This window comes from Aulostomus chinensis, chromosome 9 (genome assembly GCF_037954235.1).
Source record: "Aulostomus chinensis isolate RoL2024-O1b breed Wild chromosome 9, RoL_Achi_v1.0, whole genome shotgun sequence".
NCBI classification, from domain to species: domain Eukaryota; kingdom Metazoa; phylum Chordata; class Actinopteri; order Syngnathiformes; family Aulostomidae; genus Aulostomus; species Aulostomus chinensis.
Window position 1 is genome coordinate 29,427,848 of NC_141328.1, and position 15,930 is coordinate 29,443,777.

General features: G+C 44.8%; 2 protein-coding genes across 3 annotated transcripts; both read right to left on the reverse strand.

The window, feature by feature from the left end:
• Positions 1-209: 209 nt before the first annotated feature.
• Positions 210-3,869, reverse strand: LOC147256714 (toll-like receptor 7). Its single transcript, XM_086212507.1, has 3 exons — positions 3,785-3,869; positions 520-3,483; positions 210-425 (listed from the first exon to the last, which is right to left on the reverse strand). Exons 1-3 carry the CDS (start codon positions 3,785-3,787, stop codon positions 210-212), a joined length of 3,183 nt encoding a protein of 1,060 aa, XP_086068633.1. The 5' UTR covers positions 3,788-3,869.
• Positions 3,870-11,742: 7,873 nt separating this feature from the next.
• LOC147256715 (toll-like receptor 7) lies at positions 11,743-15,888 on the reverse strand. 2 transcript variants are annotated; one of them, XM_086214939.1, is made up of 3 exons: positions 15,716-15,888; positions 12,390-15,268; positions 11,743-12,295 (listed from the first exon to the last, which is right to left on the reverse strand). In XM_086214939.1, the coding sequence occupies exons 2-3, from the start codon at positions 15,108-15,110 to the stop codon at positions 12,089-12,091; spliced, it is 2,928 nt and encodes a 975-aa protein (XP_086071065.1). In that variant the 5' UTR covers positions 15,111-15,268; positions 15,716-15,888; the 3' UTR covers positions 11,743-12,088. The 2 variants fall into 2 exon arrangements, with proteins under 2 accessions (XP_086071065.1, XP_086071064.1); XM_086214938.1 differs by having other exon boundaries at positions 12,390-15,353.
• Between the last annotated feature and the right edge of the window lie 42 nt (positions 15,889-15,930).

The following is a 15,930-nucleotide window of genomic DNA, read 5'->3' on the forward strand; positions in this document are numbered from 1 at the left end:
CATGTAATAAAAATGGAGGGAGGCCAAAAACATGTTGAACAACTGCAATTTCAGACTGAAAAAAAAACACAGTCAATTAAGTAAAATATGAATCACATGAGTTTTAATTTTTGACATGGCAAAATATTTGTCACTATATATCAGATTAAGATAACAATTATGGATGTATCATCAATATGAAATGGTTTTAAAAAGCCTGGTGCTTTGTGTTAAGTATTTAATATGAAACTTTGACTCATGTTACTGTCATAGAACATGAGGTTATCTGATGATAGTGCGATTCTGAACTGGTTCCAGAAAAGAGGCTGAGCCCTGGGGTTTCTCGGCCAGGACAGCACAGACTTCCTGCACAGCCTCTTCCTCAGCTGGAGGTACTTCAGTTTGGGAAACATCTCATCCAAAAGAATCAGCACAGCTACATCCACCTGGTTGGGACAGAATCACATGGGATTTGTTTTGTTTTGTTTTCGCCAAAAAGGGGGAATAAGATACATCTTCAGAAAGTTTAAAGTAACAAACCTTCTCATCTAGAAGCCTCTGCTGCACCATGAAGAAAGCCTGGCGAATCACACCGTTCACTGCCTCCCCCCCAGGAACACCACTAGACAGCACAAACACCGTCTTCACACTGTTGTAGACGGCACTATGTAGATTTTCAATGCATGGCAGTCCAGGAACCCAATCCCTCTCTTCCAAACAGAGACAGAACCTCCTGTGACCGGAGTTCTCCAGGTGGATAGTTAACTCGTTGTAGATCCAATCTCTCACCGCCTGGTTGCTGGTGTCAAACACCACAAAAGCATCATAGCGATAAGGTGAATCGCTACCAGCCAGCTGGGAGTAGCCTTGATGTCCTGCCCACAGCACCTGTAGGCAGTACCACAAATCCCAGCCGTAGAGATGCTTTAGCAGGGGCAGAGCAGTGAAGAACACAACGGCCAGGGAGCTGACCAGGAGGGCTAAGCTACCATATATATCCTGGCAGGAGCGCTGGTCCATGGACAGTATACTCTTGCCCAGTTGGGACTCTGGGTACTGACAGTGTACCTGTGTGAACAGATAAGGAATCTGCACAGGTGTAGTTCGCAAGAAGTCGGCAAACCAAGATGTGTCACAATCACACCTTAAGGGGTTGGCATGCAAAGTTAGTTTCTTAAGGGCAGGACTATTTTTAAAAGGGGTGGGAAAAAACTGTTGGTTCAGCTCTTTAATCTGATTGTTGTTCAGATACAGATATTGCAAAGACGGCGCCTTGTTGAAGAAATCCTCTGGAATCAAGTGAAGTCGATTGTAACTGAGGTCCAACAGGGAAAAGTTGGCTCCAAATTTGATAACTGTATTGGGCAAAAAATACAGGGAGTTATGACTTAAGTTCAGGTGAATTAAATTGGTGAGTGCTGAAATGTTCCGCCATGGGAAATATTTCAGCATATTGTCACTGATTCTGAGGGACTCAACACTTCCTGGGAGGTTACACAGAACCTCCGCGGTGATCGATTTTAGGCCGTTCCTGGAGATGTCCAGGTAGATGAGGCTTGAGAGGTTTTGGAAAAAATGAGTGTATTTGTCGTGACCGGAATCCCACATGATATCCAGGCGATTTCCATAGAAGTAGAGGCACTTCAAGGAGCTGCTAAACAACCTCTGATTAATACGCATTCCAATGTCATTGTTTGCCAGACTTAAAACTTCCAAGTTGATCAGGTTTTGGAGGAAATCAAAATGATGGCCCATCCCCCACATTTTGAAGTGAAACTCGTTGTTACTCATGTCCAATACTTTCAGAGTCTTTCTAAGCTCAATGAAAGCTTCTTTGTGATAAAGGTCAAATCTATTGTATGACAATTTGAGGAAGACTAATTTATTCATACCCTCAAACAACCCACGATTCACCGTCTGGCTCATATAATTGAAGGACAGGTCCAGACAAACAACGTTTTCCATGCCTTCCAACAAATCTTTGCTCAGGGACATAATCTCGTTTTGAGACAGGTCAAATGTCAGTTTATGTTGGCAGAAGAGACTTTTAAATTCCCATAGATGTGGAAATGGCGATGAATCGTCCTCTGACATTTCCTGCACGTTCGATTCCCAGATGTTATTTCCAGGTGCAACGTTCCGATCCATTAGAATAAGGGGTGCGTCATAAAATTCATGCGTATACAAATTCTGGCTCTGACAACTGTGCTGTGACCTCATCTCAGACGAAGGACTCGCGCAGCATGGAAGGAAACTGAGCATGTTCTGGGAAAGGTCAATGGAGACGAGGGACGGGGAGTGACCCAGGGCTGTCAAGTTAAGGGTATTAATGAAGTTCATTCTTAGTTCTAATCTACTTAGATCTGGAAGTTTGGACAGAACCTCAAAGCTCTCCTTGGAAAGTGTGTGGAAAAAGTTCCCACTCAGAAGAAGAGTTTGTAGACCAGATATATTGCCAATAAATGGGGAAAGGTTCAGTTCTGGAAAACTCATCAGTGGTTCATAGTTGTAGATGAGGCTGATCCAAGTGAGGCCATTCAGCTCTGCGAAGAAGGTACCATTACTTATGGCGTAAGCCAGGAGGTTGTCAGAGAGGTCCAGTCTCTTTAACTTCTTCAAAGGTCTGAAAAGCCCCTCTGGAAAGGTTCTTAGAGAGTTTCCCCTCAAGCTTAGATGGACCAGGGAGCTGTTCTCTGAGTAGAAGGAGTTTGAGTGGAGGTACATTGGGAGATTTTGTGGACAAGGAAAGCAGGGCCTGGCTGCGTGGTCACAACGCTGGCAATTCCACTCTAAATCCAAATATTTTAAGAGAATCAGATGAGCAAATGCTCTGTCTGGGATCGCTGTGATTGTATTCTCTCTTAAATCCAGTGTCTCCAGGGAAGGTGGCAACCCTTTTGGGACAGCTGTGAAATTATTATAGCCCAAATTGAGATTCTTGAGTTTTGGCAGCTGTCTGAAAACCCTCTCGCTGATGTAAAACGTCTGGTTGCAGGGGTTTGCATAAAAGCAGTTCTTGGTGAGAAGGAGCGTCTCCAGATGAGGAGTGTTCAAAGGGCGCGTGATGGTGAAGATGTGATTATTCTGGAGATCGAGAACATGCAAGCTTTCAGGTAACCAGGGTATGGAGGTCAGACTGTTTCCTGCCAGGTACAGACACTGAAGCTTCTCTAGGCTCTTGAAGGCGTAATAGTGGATCTGTATTTTGCACAAGTGGTTCTCCAAAGTTCTCTGTTTATCAGGTCGGCAATTTCCTGTCATTTTCAGAGTGAGAAGGTTTGGTACTCCTGAGAAAGCATGTGGACCCACTTGCTTGATTTTGGTCCAGCTGACATCAAGTGACTCAACAGTGGAGGACTCAATGAAAGGGACATGGCTGAGTGGCCTGTCAGAGCAGTCGACTGTAGTGGTGTTCACATCTGTGTCACATGGGAAGAAAACGGTATTTATGGTCCTCACAAATGGGAGAAGCTGAATAAGAACCAGGATATTTTTCACAAGAGCCTGAAAAAAGGAAACCAACACATTTCAGTGGTTATTAGTCATCTGAGCTGAAGCGACGAGTTTTATGTGATCAGTTATTACACACATACAACTTTCACGAATGTTACTCAAACAGCTCAAAATGTGACTGCTGCTTTGGTCAGGCTCCCTGTAATGAAACTCTTTTGTTACAACCATGAATTCCTGCAATGAGCAACTCTGTAAATTTCAATTCAGCTGCTTAATCAAATTGCCTCCTTTCATACAAATATTTTTAGTTGATTCATGCATGATAAATCTGAAAAAATGTAATATTACTTACCATTACGGCTGTTGTAGTATGTTGAAATTTCTGTTTTAATCCAGTGTAGGAGACGATAATTTCAGACTAGCAGCTGGATGGACTTTTGCAGAAGTGAAAGAGTGCGGTGGTGCGAATGACTCCATGATGCACATCATGTGACACACTAAAAAACACAAGCAGCTGGATGACTTTCTTTCCTCAGTGACTGACAATATATATACCTCATATGCAACTTCATTATGCGCAAAGATTCTGTTCGATCTAACACAGGTAGAGCTGGGTATCACCACTGACCTCCCGATACGATACGATTTCGATACACTAGGTCCCAAGTCAATACGATTTCCGATACGATTCGATACAAGATACAATACGATATTTTAGTTACAATACCAATTTTGCTTTGGTAATGGAAGAGATTCTCAAAGGACTAATGCTGTAAATTCAATTGTAAAAATAACCCTCTAACCTGCTGCATCATTAAATATTAATATTTACATTGAGAACTGACCATTAAACAATAGTTATACAACATCATGCACTTTTTATTTAAATATACGACCGTCATTCAAAACAAAAGGGCAACTAAGACTTCCACAAACCGTCAGCAGCTCAGCAGGATGACTCGCAGTGTGGTGAGCTTCAATCGCCTGCGTTTGTCAACCTGGGACATGAGGGACCAGTGACTGTCAGTGGACTGAGAGGTGATGGTCAAGTAGGAATCGTAGCTCTGCTTGTCCAGCTGTCACCAGCGATGGCAACTCTCTCTGCTGATTTCATTGCAGTTGCGACGTTGTGTTTAACTTCTCTGAACATCTTTGGGATTGTGACTTGACTCAGTTGTTTCCGTGTCAGTAGCACATAGCGTGATTCCAGTGTGGACGGGGGTCTGAAGCCTACATTTTCTACCTCACAGGATGGTCTGAGGTCCTTGCAGATCAAAATTGCCAGAGCCGAAGTGATGTTCTCTGCACGTGGAGGCGTGGACGGAAACTTGGTCCCAAATGCTGTCTCCAGCGAGGGTTGTTGCAGTGACTTGTAGTTTCCTGGTTGCTGAGTGTCCTCTGGGTGATGCCTTGTCACATGGCTCCAGAGATTAGTAGTATTTCCGTTGTACTTAACTTCTTCTTTGCACATTTTGCGCACAGCATTATTTTTGTCAAGTTGGGCGCAGTTTTCTCGCTTCTTAAAGCTGAAGTGCTGCCAGACTTCGGCTCTTAAATTTGCCGCAGATTAAAGTTGCGCTTCCGCCATCTTGTTGTTCTCTGGTTGGAGGCACATGGCCTGGATCTCGCAAGATCTGATCATCTGACTGCAGTAACGTTGCACTAAGCACTAAATCACGCCAGACTAAAGGGGCAAAAAAATACAAAAAAATAAACGGGGAAAATCGAATGCATTTTAAAAGATATATACTGGGATTTATGTATCGATAATCTAATATCTAATATCGGAATATAGACATTTTTAACCCACCTCTAAACACAGGTAATATTTTCACCATCACTTTGTGTGATGCATTCTGAAATCCATCATGTCAAGAGAATTTCTTTTTCAGTCAACAAAAAAATAATGTGGTGAGCAACAACAGTTTGTAAAATTAATTTGAATGAATCCTTTGCTTTTGTAAATGGACTCAGTTTTATAGAGCGCTTTTCTACCTTAGCAGCACTCCAAGCTCTTTACAGTGTCGTCTCATTCACCCATTCACACACACACACACACTGATGGTGGAGGCTGCCATGCAAGGCGCCAACCTACTCATCAGGAGCAATTATCGGTTCAGTATCTTGCTCAAGGACACTTCGACATGGTCACCGGGGTCAAGGATCGAACCAGCGACCCTTTGGTTGCTAGACAGCCACTCTACCCCTGAGCCATGCTGCCCATGTTTGTTCCAGTTTTGGTCTTTGAACTTCGTCGCTATGCTGACCTTTGACCTCATGTCGATTTAGACATGGTGCAGGTAAACCCCCGACTCTGAGCCGGCTCTAGTCCTGAGCAGCAGACTCATGTCCCTGCAGCCAACTATAGGCCGATATCCAACCTCCCCTACATCTCCAAGATCCTTGAGAAGGTTGTCCTGGAGCAGCTCCATGAACATCTGCACAGCAACGAGCTCTTTGAAGCCTTCCAGTCTGGATTCAGGGAACACCATAGCACGGAACCAGCACTGGTCAGAGTCTCTAATGATCTTCTCATAGCTTCAGACAGAGGTCTTGTCTCTGTGCTTGTCCTTTTGGACCTCAGTGCTGCATTTGACACCATTGACCACAGCATCCTGCTACAGAGACTAGACCATGACATTGGGATTAAGGACCTGTCCTAAAATGGTTTAAGTCCTACTTATCTGACAGGTTTCAGTTTGTTCATGTTAATAATGACCATTCAGAGTACAGCAGAGTTACATATGGTGGACCACAGGGTTCAGTTTTAGGACCGATTCTCTTCACTCTTTACATGCTCCCATTAGGTGACATAATCCGGAAGCACTAGATCAACTTTCACTGTTATGCAGATGACACACAACTTTACTGGTCGATGGAGCCAGACGACACAAGCCAGCTTACTCATCTGCAAGACTGCCTGAAAGACATTAAATCCTGGATGTCTTCTAACTTCTTAATGCTAAATTCAGATAAAACTGAGGTAATCATTTTTGGACCTAAACACCTCAGGGACACACTCTTGAATCGGATCTCTACTCTAGATGGCATCACCTTGACTCTGAGTACAACTGCAAGGAACCTTGGGGTCATTTTTGACCAGGACCTTTCCTTCAGCTCCCACATAAAGCATGTGACCAGGACCGCCTTCTTCCATCTGCAGTATCGCTAAGATTAGGAACATCCTTTCCCAGAGTGATGCTGAGAAACTGGTGCATGCATTTATCACTTCTCGGCTGGACCACTGCAACTCTCTCCTGTCAGGATGTCCCAACAACTCCCTAAAGAGTCTCCAGCTGGTCCAGAACGCTGCAGCCAGGGTTTTGACGGGAGTTAAGAAGAGAGAACACATCTCTTCACTTTAGCTTCTCTCCACTGGCTTCCTGTAGGATCTAGAATCCACTTCAAAATCCTTCTGCTGACTTATAAGGCTCTCAGTGATGAAGCTCCATCCTATTTGAAAGAGCTCATTAGTCTCTACTGTCCGACCAGAGCACTCCGCTCCCAGAATGCAGGTCTTTTAGTGACTCCCAGTATCTCTAAAAACAGACTGGGAGGTAGAGCCTTCAGGTACCGGTTCCTCTACTGTGGAACCAGCTCTCTCCATGGGTCAGAGAGGCAGACACTTTAACTACGTTTAAGTCCAGGCTTAAGACCTTCCTCTATGACAGAGCCTTCAGTCAGGACTGGTTCAGGTAGCTCTGAACCATTGATAGCTATGCTGCTACAGGCTGAGACTGCTGGGGGACACATCAGGTTACATGGAGCCCTTCCCTCCTCCCCTCTCCTCCCCCCTCTCTCCTCCTCTCCTCTCCCCCTCTCTCCTCCTCTCCTCCCTGCACATTTTTGGAACTGTCACTACCACTACTTGTTGCACTTTGCAGTTTGGCCTTGGTGTCTCGCAGTCTCTCTGTGTTTCCACAGATCCACCAGAGCTCCAACCGCCGCCTGCATCACCCCCCCACCCCCAGCTTTTATTCCCAACTGTTACACCGGCCTGCGCTCCCCTCCTATGAACCAGTCTTCCATCCAGTCCCCCATCAAGCTGGCTTGCTCTCCCTGCCTCCCCTCCCATGAACCAGTCTACCATCCAGTCCCCCATCAAGCTGGCTTGCTCTCCCTGCCTCCCCTTCCAGAAGCTTCCTTCTTCAACTGTTATTAACATTTCCATGTTTCCTCCATTCTGTGTTATAAACTGTTTTCTTGTCTGTACCAACATCTCCTGCACGTTTGTCCCTCCTGGTGAGGGATCCTCCTCTGTTGCTCACCCTGAGGTTTCTCCCATTTTTCCCTGTAAAGGTTTTCTATGGAGTTTCTCCTCAGTCGATGTGAGGCTCTGAGGGCAGAGGATGTTGTTATGATGCCATGAAGCCTGGAGACAAACTGGTGGGGAAAACAGGCTACAAATAAAATTGCCTTGCCTTACCTTGCCTTGCAGACGGACTTTGCTGGTGCTAGTTTGGTGATTTCCACAAATCTGGAAACATGGTCCACTTCTAATATCTGGTTGTGGCCATGGGGAGTGAACATGTCTTCTCCCAGGTTTGCCAGCAGCCCCACGGAATCGGCTCGCTCCTTCTTGTTTTTCCTACAGTTGCCGTTTAACTTTTCGCTTAACCCTGGCCACCAAACTGAATTTCTGGCACACACACTCCCTGCACCTAACTTCCCTGTGGTATCCTAGAGTAGTTTCTTAAAGAGGTAGTTCACCCGAAAATTTAAAATTCAGTCACTATCTACCGACCATTATGCTGATGAAGTGCTACCAAAATTATAACATTAAACTTAGAGAGGAGCATTATTTCTTGCCACAAAGAATTTTTCAAGCGTGTCTCTTATGACACGCCTCTCTGCCTCTGCTGCTTGTCCCAGCAGTACATCGCCTGTTCTTACCTCCATGCATTAAATAGTCACCTCATTAGCTTCAGAGCTAACACGTAGAACGCTGGCTTGCCAGACTCTCTTGAACATTGTGCCATGTCATTCTTAAACATATCATTCAAAAGAACAAGTATTTCGGGTGATTGGACTGAAGTGACTCACTTACTCAACAGTGGGTTCATTTCTCAGTCCTGCAGTCTCAGGACTCAGACTCCCAGTCTCAGTGGTGGGTGAGGCAGTGAGCATGCAGTGTTGGTGTGATCCACCAGGATTTATTCTTGTGAACGAATTAGTCAAGTCACTCACTGAATGAATGCGTCCCCTGAGCAAACGGAAAATGCAGCCGGAGGTTAGATGGGCACTTATGGGGGTTAGTGTTCATGAGCTGAATCCTGATGTGTTCAGCTATGTTGCTGTTCAGTGTGGACGACGACACCGTTGGAGCTCTGCTCAAGCCCTGACAGATTTGGTGAACAAATATTTGGAAAATATCATTTAATGAACTGATAGTGATTTGAGACAGTGAAAAATACAGCTTGACACGTCACGACTTAAGCTTGGTTTATGCTTCAGCGTCGACAGCGTCATTGGGCATTCGAAGGTCTGCGTCGAAGGAACGTGTTGCTCTGCAATTCACCGCCAAGCCGCTGGGGGGTGGGGTGGGGGGGGGTGGCTGTGTCTTTGTATGGCTTCGGGGGCTCTTGTCGGATTCCAAAACATAACTATTTACAACAGAATGTCCAGTGCTTTTCTTTGTATGACTGTTTGCTTTCATGAATCAAACTGTAAACTTTGAACATGACAAACTTGACTTCTTGTGGCCATTTTCTTCCGGAGACACACATATTTGTCGTGGAGGTTCGGTGACCTCCTCTGAGCGGACCAATCACAGTTCTTGACGTTCACGTCAGGATTTTTTGGAGGTGCACCTCAGGCTACGCCGTGGAGTCCGCGTCGACAGCGTGGGTACGGCGTGGGTACGGCGTCGCTGCGACGGAAAAAAATGGTATATTTTTCCACCCTTTAGGCCTGGAAAAGTTGAAATGTTCAGGTGGCTGAGTTTTGATTGGGTGGCCATTGCTAAGTTTGTAAATCATAAAGTGCAGGTACAAACGAACCAACGTAAACAGAAGACATGTTGAGAACAACATACAAATGCCAACTGGCCATGCTGGGGGACTCACAAGCCTCAATTTCAAATCATATCCATGGTATAAAGGTTATGACGATAATTTACAATTATTTTAGGCTGCTAAGCGAAACGCAGGCGAATGCCCGCATCACCACAGGTGGAACTTAGAGTCTACAGTCAGCAACTCATGTCAACAGGTCCAACTTGGAACACAAACAAAAAAGAGCTCACAATAAATCACACGAATCTTCCGATATTATTACGGTATTTAGAGATCATCCCATCCCTGACCTGTCACTGGACGTCCCACACTCTTCTCCCTCAATGCACTCTCCTCTCCTTCTGAATCCAGCTGTCAGCGACCTGATGTCGCCATTCCCGCTACTTGTACCGGCTATTATCGCGGGCTAGTTGATGCTGGGCTACCTGCTGTTGCTCCGGCCGTTGGTGGTCCACCTGGCTGACTGCTAGCGCTGGAGCTGGCTCCTGCTGCCACTGGCGGTGAACCTGACCAGCTGCTGCCACGGTGCCAGCCTCCTGCCCCGGCTAGGCTAGCTGTAGGTGAACCTGGTGAACCTAGCTAGCTGTAGGTGAACCTGGCTAGCTGTTGGTGAACCTGGCTAGCTGTAGGTGAACCAGGTGAACCTGACTAGCTGGAGGTGAACCTGGCTAGCTGTAGGGGAACCAGGTGAACCTGACTAGCTGTAGGTGAACCAGGTGAACCTGACTAGCTGTAGGTGAACCTGGTTAGCTGTAGGTGAACCTGGCTAGCTGTCGGGGAACCAGGTGAACCTGAGTACCTGGAGGTGAACCTGGTTAGCTGTAGGTGAACCTGGCTAGCTGTCGGGGAACCAGGTGAACCTGAGTACCTGGAGGTGAACCTGGCTAGCTGTAGATGAACCAGGTGAACCTGGCTCGCTGGAGGTGAACCTGGCTAGCTGTGGCAGTGCTAGCCTCCTGCTGCAGCTGATTTTGATCATCGTGGCCACTGCAGCTGCCCATGTCGCCGCTTGTGGAGGCTTTTCTGCCTCGTTTTAAGCGTCATGCAACTCTTCCTTCTTTTTCAATAAAGACAGCGAATATAATTGTCTTTGACATGTTGGCGTTGCAACAGTAACAATTTTTCCTCTCTGCTTCCTCCACAGATGCGGCAAATTTTAAGTTTGTTAGTTTGTTTTTCCTGTGTCAGGGTGTGGTTTGTTGGCATCAGTGCATCAACAGATCTCCGACTCTTTCAAATGATGTTAATTCTTAAACAGCATGAAATTCTTTGGATTTCTTCTGTAAATTAATATGTGCACATTATTGTTTTATTTTTACATTCTAAAATTTTTATTCATATATATATATATATATACACATACATACATATATATGTATATATGTGTGTTTGTATATATATGTGTGTGTGTGTGTGTGTGTGTATATATATATATAAAAATATATATATATATAAATATATATATATATGTAAAATTTATTTATTTATTTCAACACGAGAGGTACTGGATCTGCCCAAATAAGTATCGGAACACAGGGAGGCCAAGACCCAGCAGTGCTGGATCTTGTTCCAGCAGGATCTACCTCAAATTAACCCCTGGTGGCGCCCTTCAAGGCAGACAAGGCTGTCCAGGCTGCTGCTGCAGCTTCCTCCATGCCTGGCTAGCTGCGTTACTCCTGCTAACATTAGCTTTGCTAATGCCGCTGCTGCGTCTTACTTGCTTACTTTACATGATTCTGTCCCCAATATCAGCAAGTCACACGTTGCTATGTCAATGTCTCTTAATACTTCTCATACGTTTTGCATAATGCTGTAGACAGACAGACAGACAGACAGACAGAGAGGCAGACAGACAGACAGACAGACGCCTCCTTGGAGGAATTCATCATCAACAAGGAAACACGTGGTTCAGATGAACTCCCTTTAACTGTGCACGCTTGCTTACTGATGGCTCATTGGAATCATTGTTATTAAAAATCTTTTCCATATTTGTATCTCAGGAAAGCTTTTAGTTTTATCCAGCTAGAACTGAGTTACAATAGTGGATAAAGTTCTGGACAGCAGGGTCCTGTAGCCGTGTGAAATAAATGGTGGTCTGGCCTGAAGCATTGGAGAGCTTTGTAACAGCTGCAGCCTTCTTTGTTTCGCGTGATAGACCCAACCACCAGAATCATTATTTCTGTGAGAGTTTCCACTCTCAGAAGAGGCACCTTTCTGTCTTTGAATGCACCAGCAGATGTAGATGAACTCATGATCAGTTTCATTTTCTCACCAAAGGGAAGTGAAACATCAGGAGGAAACCAAAAGGTACATAACATCATTTGTTGTGCATTTACTTCGTAAAATCAAGTTTGTTCATATATTCCATCATCAGTCGTCAGTGTGTACAACAACACACTTCTGTGTTGAGACCCTAACACCTCTATGGAGTTGATTAACCCACTAAAAACTTTAAATACAAAAAAACTGAAGGAAACCTCAAGACGTTGGAAACAGAGTGACATATAATCAACAGATTTTCATAAAATTGAAATACAAACACCAAGAGTTATAAAGTCAAATTACAGATATCTCATCAAATATTCATCAGGTATTGTGACATCGTAAAAAGAGTGTTGAAAAGGGGGGAATGTTGAATGGGCTTAAATGAAACTTTGACTCATGTTACTGTCATAGAACATGAGGTTATCTGATGATAGTGCGATTCTGAACTGGTTCCAGAAAAGAGGCTGAGCCCTGGGGTTTCTCGGCCAGGACAGCACAGACTTCCTGCACAGCCTCTTCCTCAGCTGGAGGTACTTCAGTTTGGGAAACATCTCATCCAAAAGAATCAGCACAGCTACATCCACCTGGTTGGGACAGAATCACATGGGATTTGTTTTGTTTTGTTTTGGCCAAAAAGGGGGAATAAGATACATCTTCAGAAAGTTTAAAGTAACAAACCTTCTCATCTAGAAGCCTCTGCTGCACCATGAAGAAAGCCTGGCGAATCACACCGTTCACTGCCTCCCCCCCAGGAACACCTCTAGACAGCACAAACACCGTCTTCACACTGTTGTAGACGGCACTATGTAGATTTTCAATGCATGGCAGTCCAGGAACCCAATCCCTCTCTTCCAAACAGAGACAGAACCTCCTGTGACCGGAGTTCTCCAGGTGGACAGTTAACTCGTTGTAGATCCAATCTCTCACCGCCTGGTTGCTGGTGTCAAACACCACAAAAGCATCATAGCGATAAGGTGAATCGCTACCAGCCAGCTGGGAGTAGCCTTGATGTCCTGCCCACAGCACCTGTAGGCAGTACCACAAATCCCAGCCGTAGAGATGCTTTAGCAGGGGCAGAGCAGTGAAGAACACAACGGCCAGGGAGCTGACCAGGAGGGCTAAGCTACCATATATATCCTGGCAGGAGCGCTGGTCCATGGACAGTATACTCTTGCCCAGTTGGGACTCTGGGTACTGACAGTGTACCTGTGTGAACAGATAAGGAATCTGCACAGGTGTAGTTCGCAAGAAGTCGGCAAACCAAGATGTGTCACAATCACACCTTAAGGGGTTGGCATGCAAAGTTAGTTTCTTAAGGGCAGGACTATTTTTAAAAGGGGTGGGAAAAAACTGTTGGTTCAGCTCTTTAATCTGATTGTTGTTCAGATACAGATATTGCAAAGATGGCGCCTTGTTGAAGAAATCCTCTGGAATCAAGTGAAGTCGATTGTAACTGAGGTCCAACAGGGAAAAGTTGGCTCCAAATTTGATAACTGTATTGGGCAAAAAATACAGGGAGTTATGACTTAAGTTCAGGTGAATTAAATTGGTGAGTGCTGAAATGTTCCGCCATGGGAAATATTTCAGCATATTGTCACTGATTCTGAGGGACTCAACACTTCCTGGGAGGTTACACAGAACCTCCGCGGTGATCGATTTTAGGCCGTTCCTGGAGATGTCCAGGTAGATGAGGCTTGAGAGGTTTTGGAAAAAATGAGTGTATTTGTCGTGACCGGAATCCCACATGATATCCAGGCGATTTCCATAGAAGTAGAGGCACTTCAAGGAGCTGCTAAACAACCTCTGATTAATACGCATTCCAATGTCATTGTTTGCCAGACTTAAAACTTCCAAGTTGATCAGGTTTTGGAGGAAATCAAAATGATGGCCCATCCCCCACATTTTGAAGTGAAACTCGTTGTTACTCATGTCCAATACTTTCAGAGTCTTTCTAAGCTCAATGAAAGCTTCTTTGTGATAAAGGTCAAATCTATTGTATGACAATTTGAGGAAGACTAATTTATTCATACCCTCAAACAACCCACGATTCACCGTCTGGCTCATATAATTGAAGGACAGGTCCAGACAAACAACGTTTTCCATGCCTTCCAACAAATCTTTGCTCAGGGACATAATCTCGTTTTGAGACAGGTCAAATGTCAGTTTATGTTGGCAGAAGAGACTTTTAAATTCCCATAGATGTGGAAATGGCGATGAATCGTCCTCTGACATTTCCTGCACGTTCGATTCCCAGATGTTACTTCCAGGTGCAACGTTCCGATCCATTAGAATAAGGGGTGCGTCATAAAATTCATGCGTATACAAATTCTGGCTCTGACAACTGTGCTGTGACCTCATCTCAGACGAAGGACTCGCGCAGCATGGAAGGAAACTGAGCATGTTCTGGGAAAGGTCAATGGAGACGAGGGACGGGGAGTGACCCAGGGCTGTCAAGTTAAGGGTATTAATGAAGTTCATTCTTAGTTCTAATCTACTTAGATCTGGAAGTTTGGACAGAACCTCAAAGCTCTCCTTGGAAAGTGTGTGGAAAAAGTTCCCACTCAGAAGAAGAGTTTGTAGACCAGATATATTGCCAATAAATGGGGAGAGGTTCAGTTCTGGAAAACTCATCAGTGGTTCATAGTTGTAGATGAGGCTGATCCAAGTGAGGCCATTCAGCTCTGCGAAGAAGGTACCATTACTTATGGCGTAAGCCAGGAGGTTGTCAGAGAGGTCCAGTCTCTTTAACTTCTTCAAAGGTCTGAAAAGCCCCTCTGGAAAGGTTCTTAGAGAGTTTCCCCTCAAGCTTAGATGGACCAGGGAGCTGTTCTCTGAGTAGAAGGAGTTTGGGTGGAGGTACATTGGGAGATTTTGTGGACAAGGAAAGCAGGGCCTGGCTGCGTGGTCACAACGCTGGCAATTCCACTCTAAATCCAAATATTTTAAGAGAATCAGATGAGCAAATGCTCTGTCTGGGATCGCTGTGATTGTATTATCTCTTAAATTCAGTGTCTCCAGGGAAGGTGGCAACCCTTTTGGGACAGCTGTGAAATTATTATAGCCCAAATTGAGATTCTTGAGTTTTGGCAGCTGTCTGAAAACCCTCTCGCTGATGTAAAACGTCTGGTTGCAGGGGTTTGCATAAAAGCAGTTCTTGGTGAGAAGGAGCATCTCCAGATGAGGAGTGTTCAAAGGGCGCGTGATGGTGAAGATGTGATTATTCTGGAGATCGAGAACATGCAAGCTTTCAGGTAACCAGGGTATGGAGGTCAGACTGTTTCCTGCCAGGTACAGACACTGAAGCTTCTCTAGGCTCTTGAAGGCGTAATAGTGGATCTGTATTTTGCACAAGTGGTTCTCCAAAGTTCTCTGTTTATCAGGTCGGCAATTTCCTGTCATTTTCAGAGTGAGAAGGTTTGGTACTCCTGAGAAAGCATGTGGACCCACTTGCTTGATTTTGGTCCAGCTGACATCAAGTGACTCAACAGTGGAGGACTCAATGAAAGGGACATGGCTGAGTGGCCTGTCAGAGCAGTCGACTGTAGTGGTGTTCACATCTGTGTCACATGGGAAGAAAACGGTATTTATGGTCCTCACAAATGGGAGAAGCTGAATAAGAACCAGGATATTTTTCACAAGAGCCTGAAAAAAGGAAACCAACACATTTCAGTGGTTATCAGTCATCTGAGCTGAAGCGACGAGTTTTATGTGATCAGTTATTCCACACATACAACTTTCACGAATGTTACTCAAACAGCTCAAAATGTGACTGCTGCTTTGGTCAGGCTCCCTGTAATGAAACTCTTTTGTTACAACCATGAATTCCTGCAATGAGCAACTCTGTAAATTTCAATTCAGCTGCTTAATCAAATTGCCTCCTTTCATACAAATATTTTTAGTTGATTTGATCGAATTCTATTTGCAGCCTTGAACGGTCTCAAATATTTCATTTCAGCAGCTGCACTCCATGTATGATGAATCTAAAAAAATGTGATTCTACTTACCATGACTGATGCTGTAGAACTAGGAAATTGGTGTCTGGGATTAAAGGAAGCAATCTTTAATCCATTTGAGGAGCTCAATGGTGACCAGTGTGGAAAAACTCCAGGAGAAGTGAAAGGGTGGCCAGATGCAAATCATGGGCCCCTTCTCACAGTGCCAGCAGCATCAGAAACAAATCGGCACCTGGACTTTCGAGTCAGTTCCTTTTTTACCCATT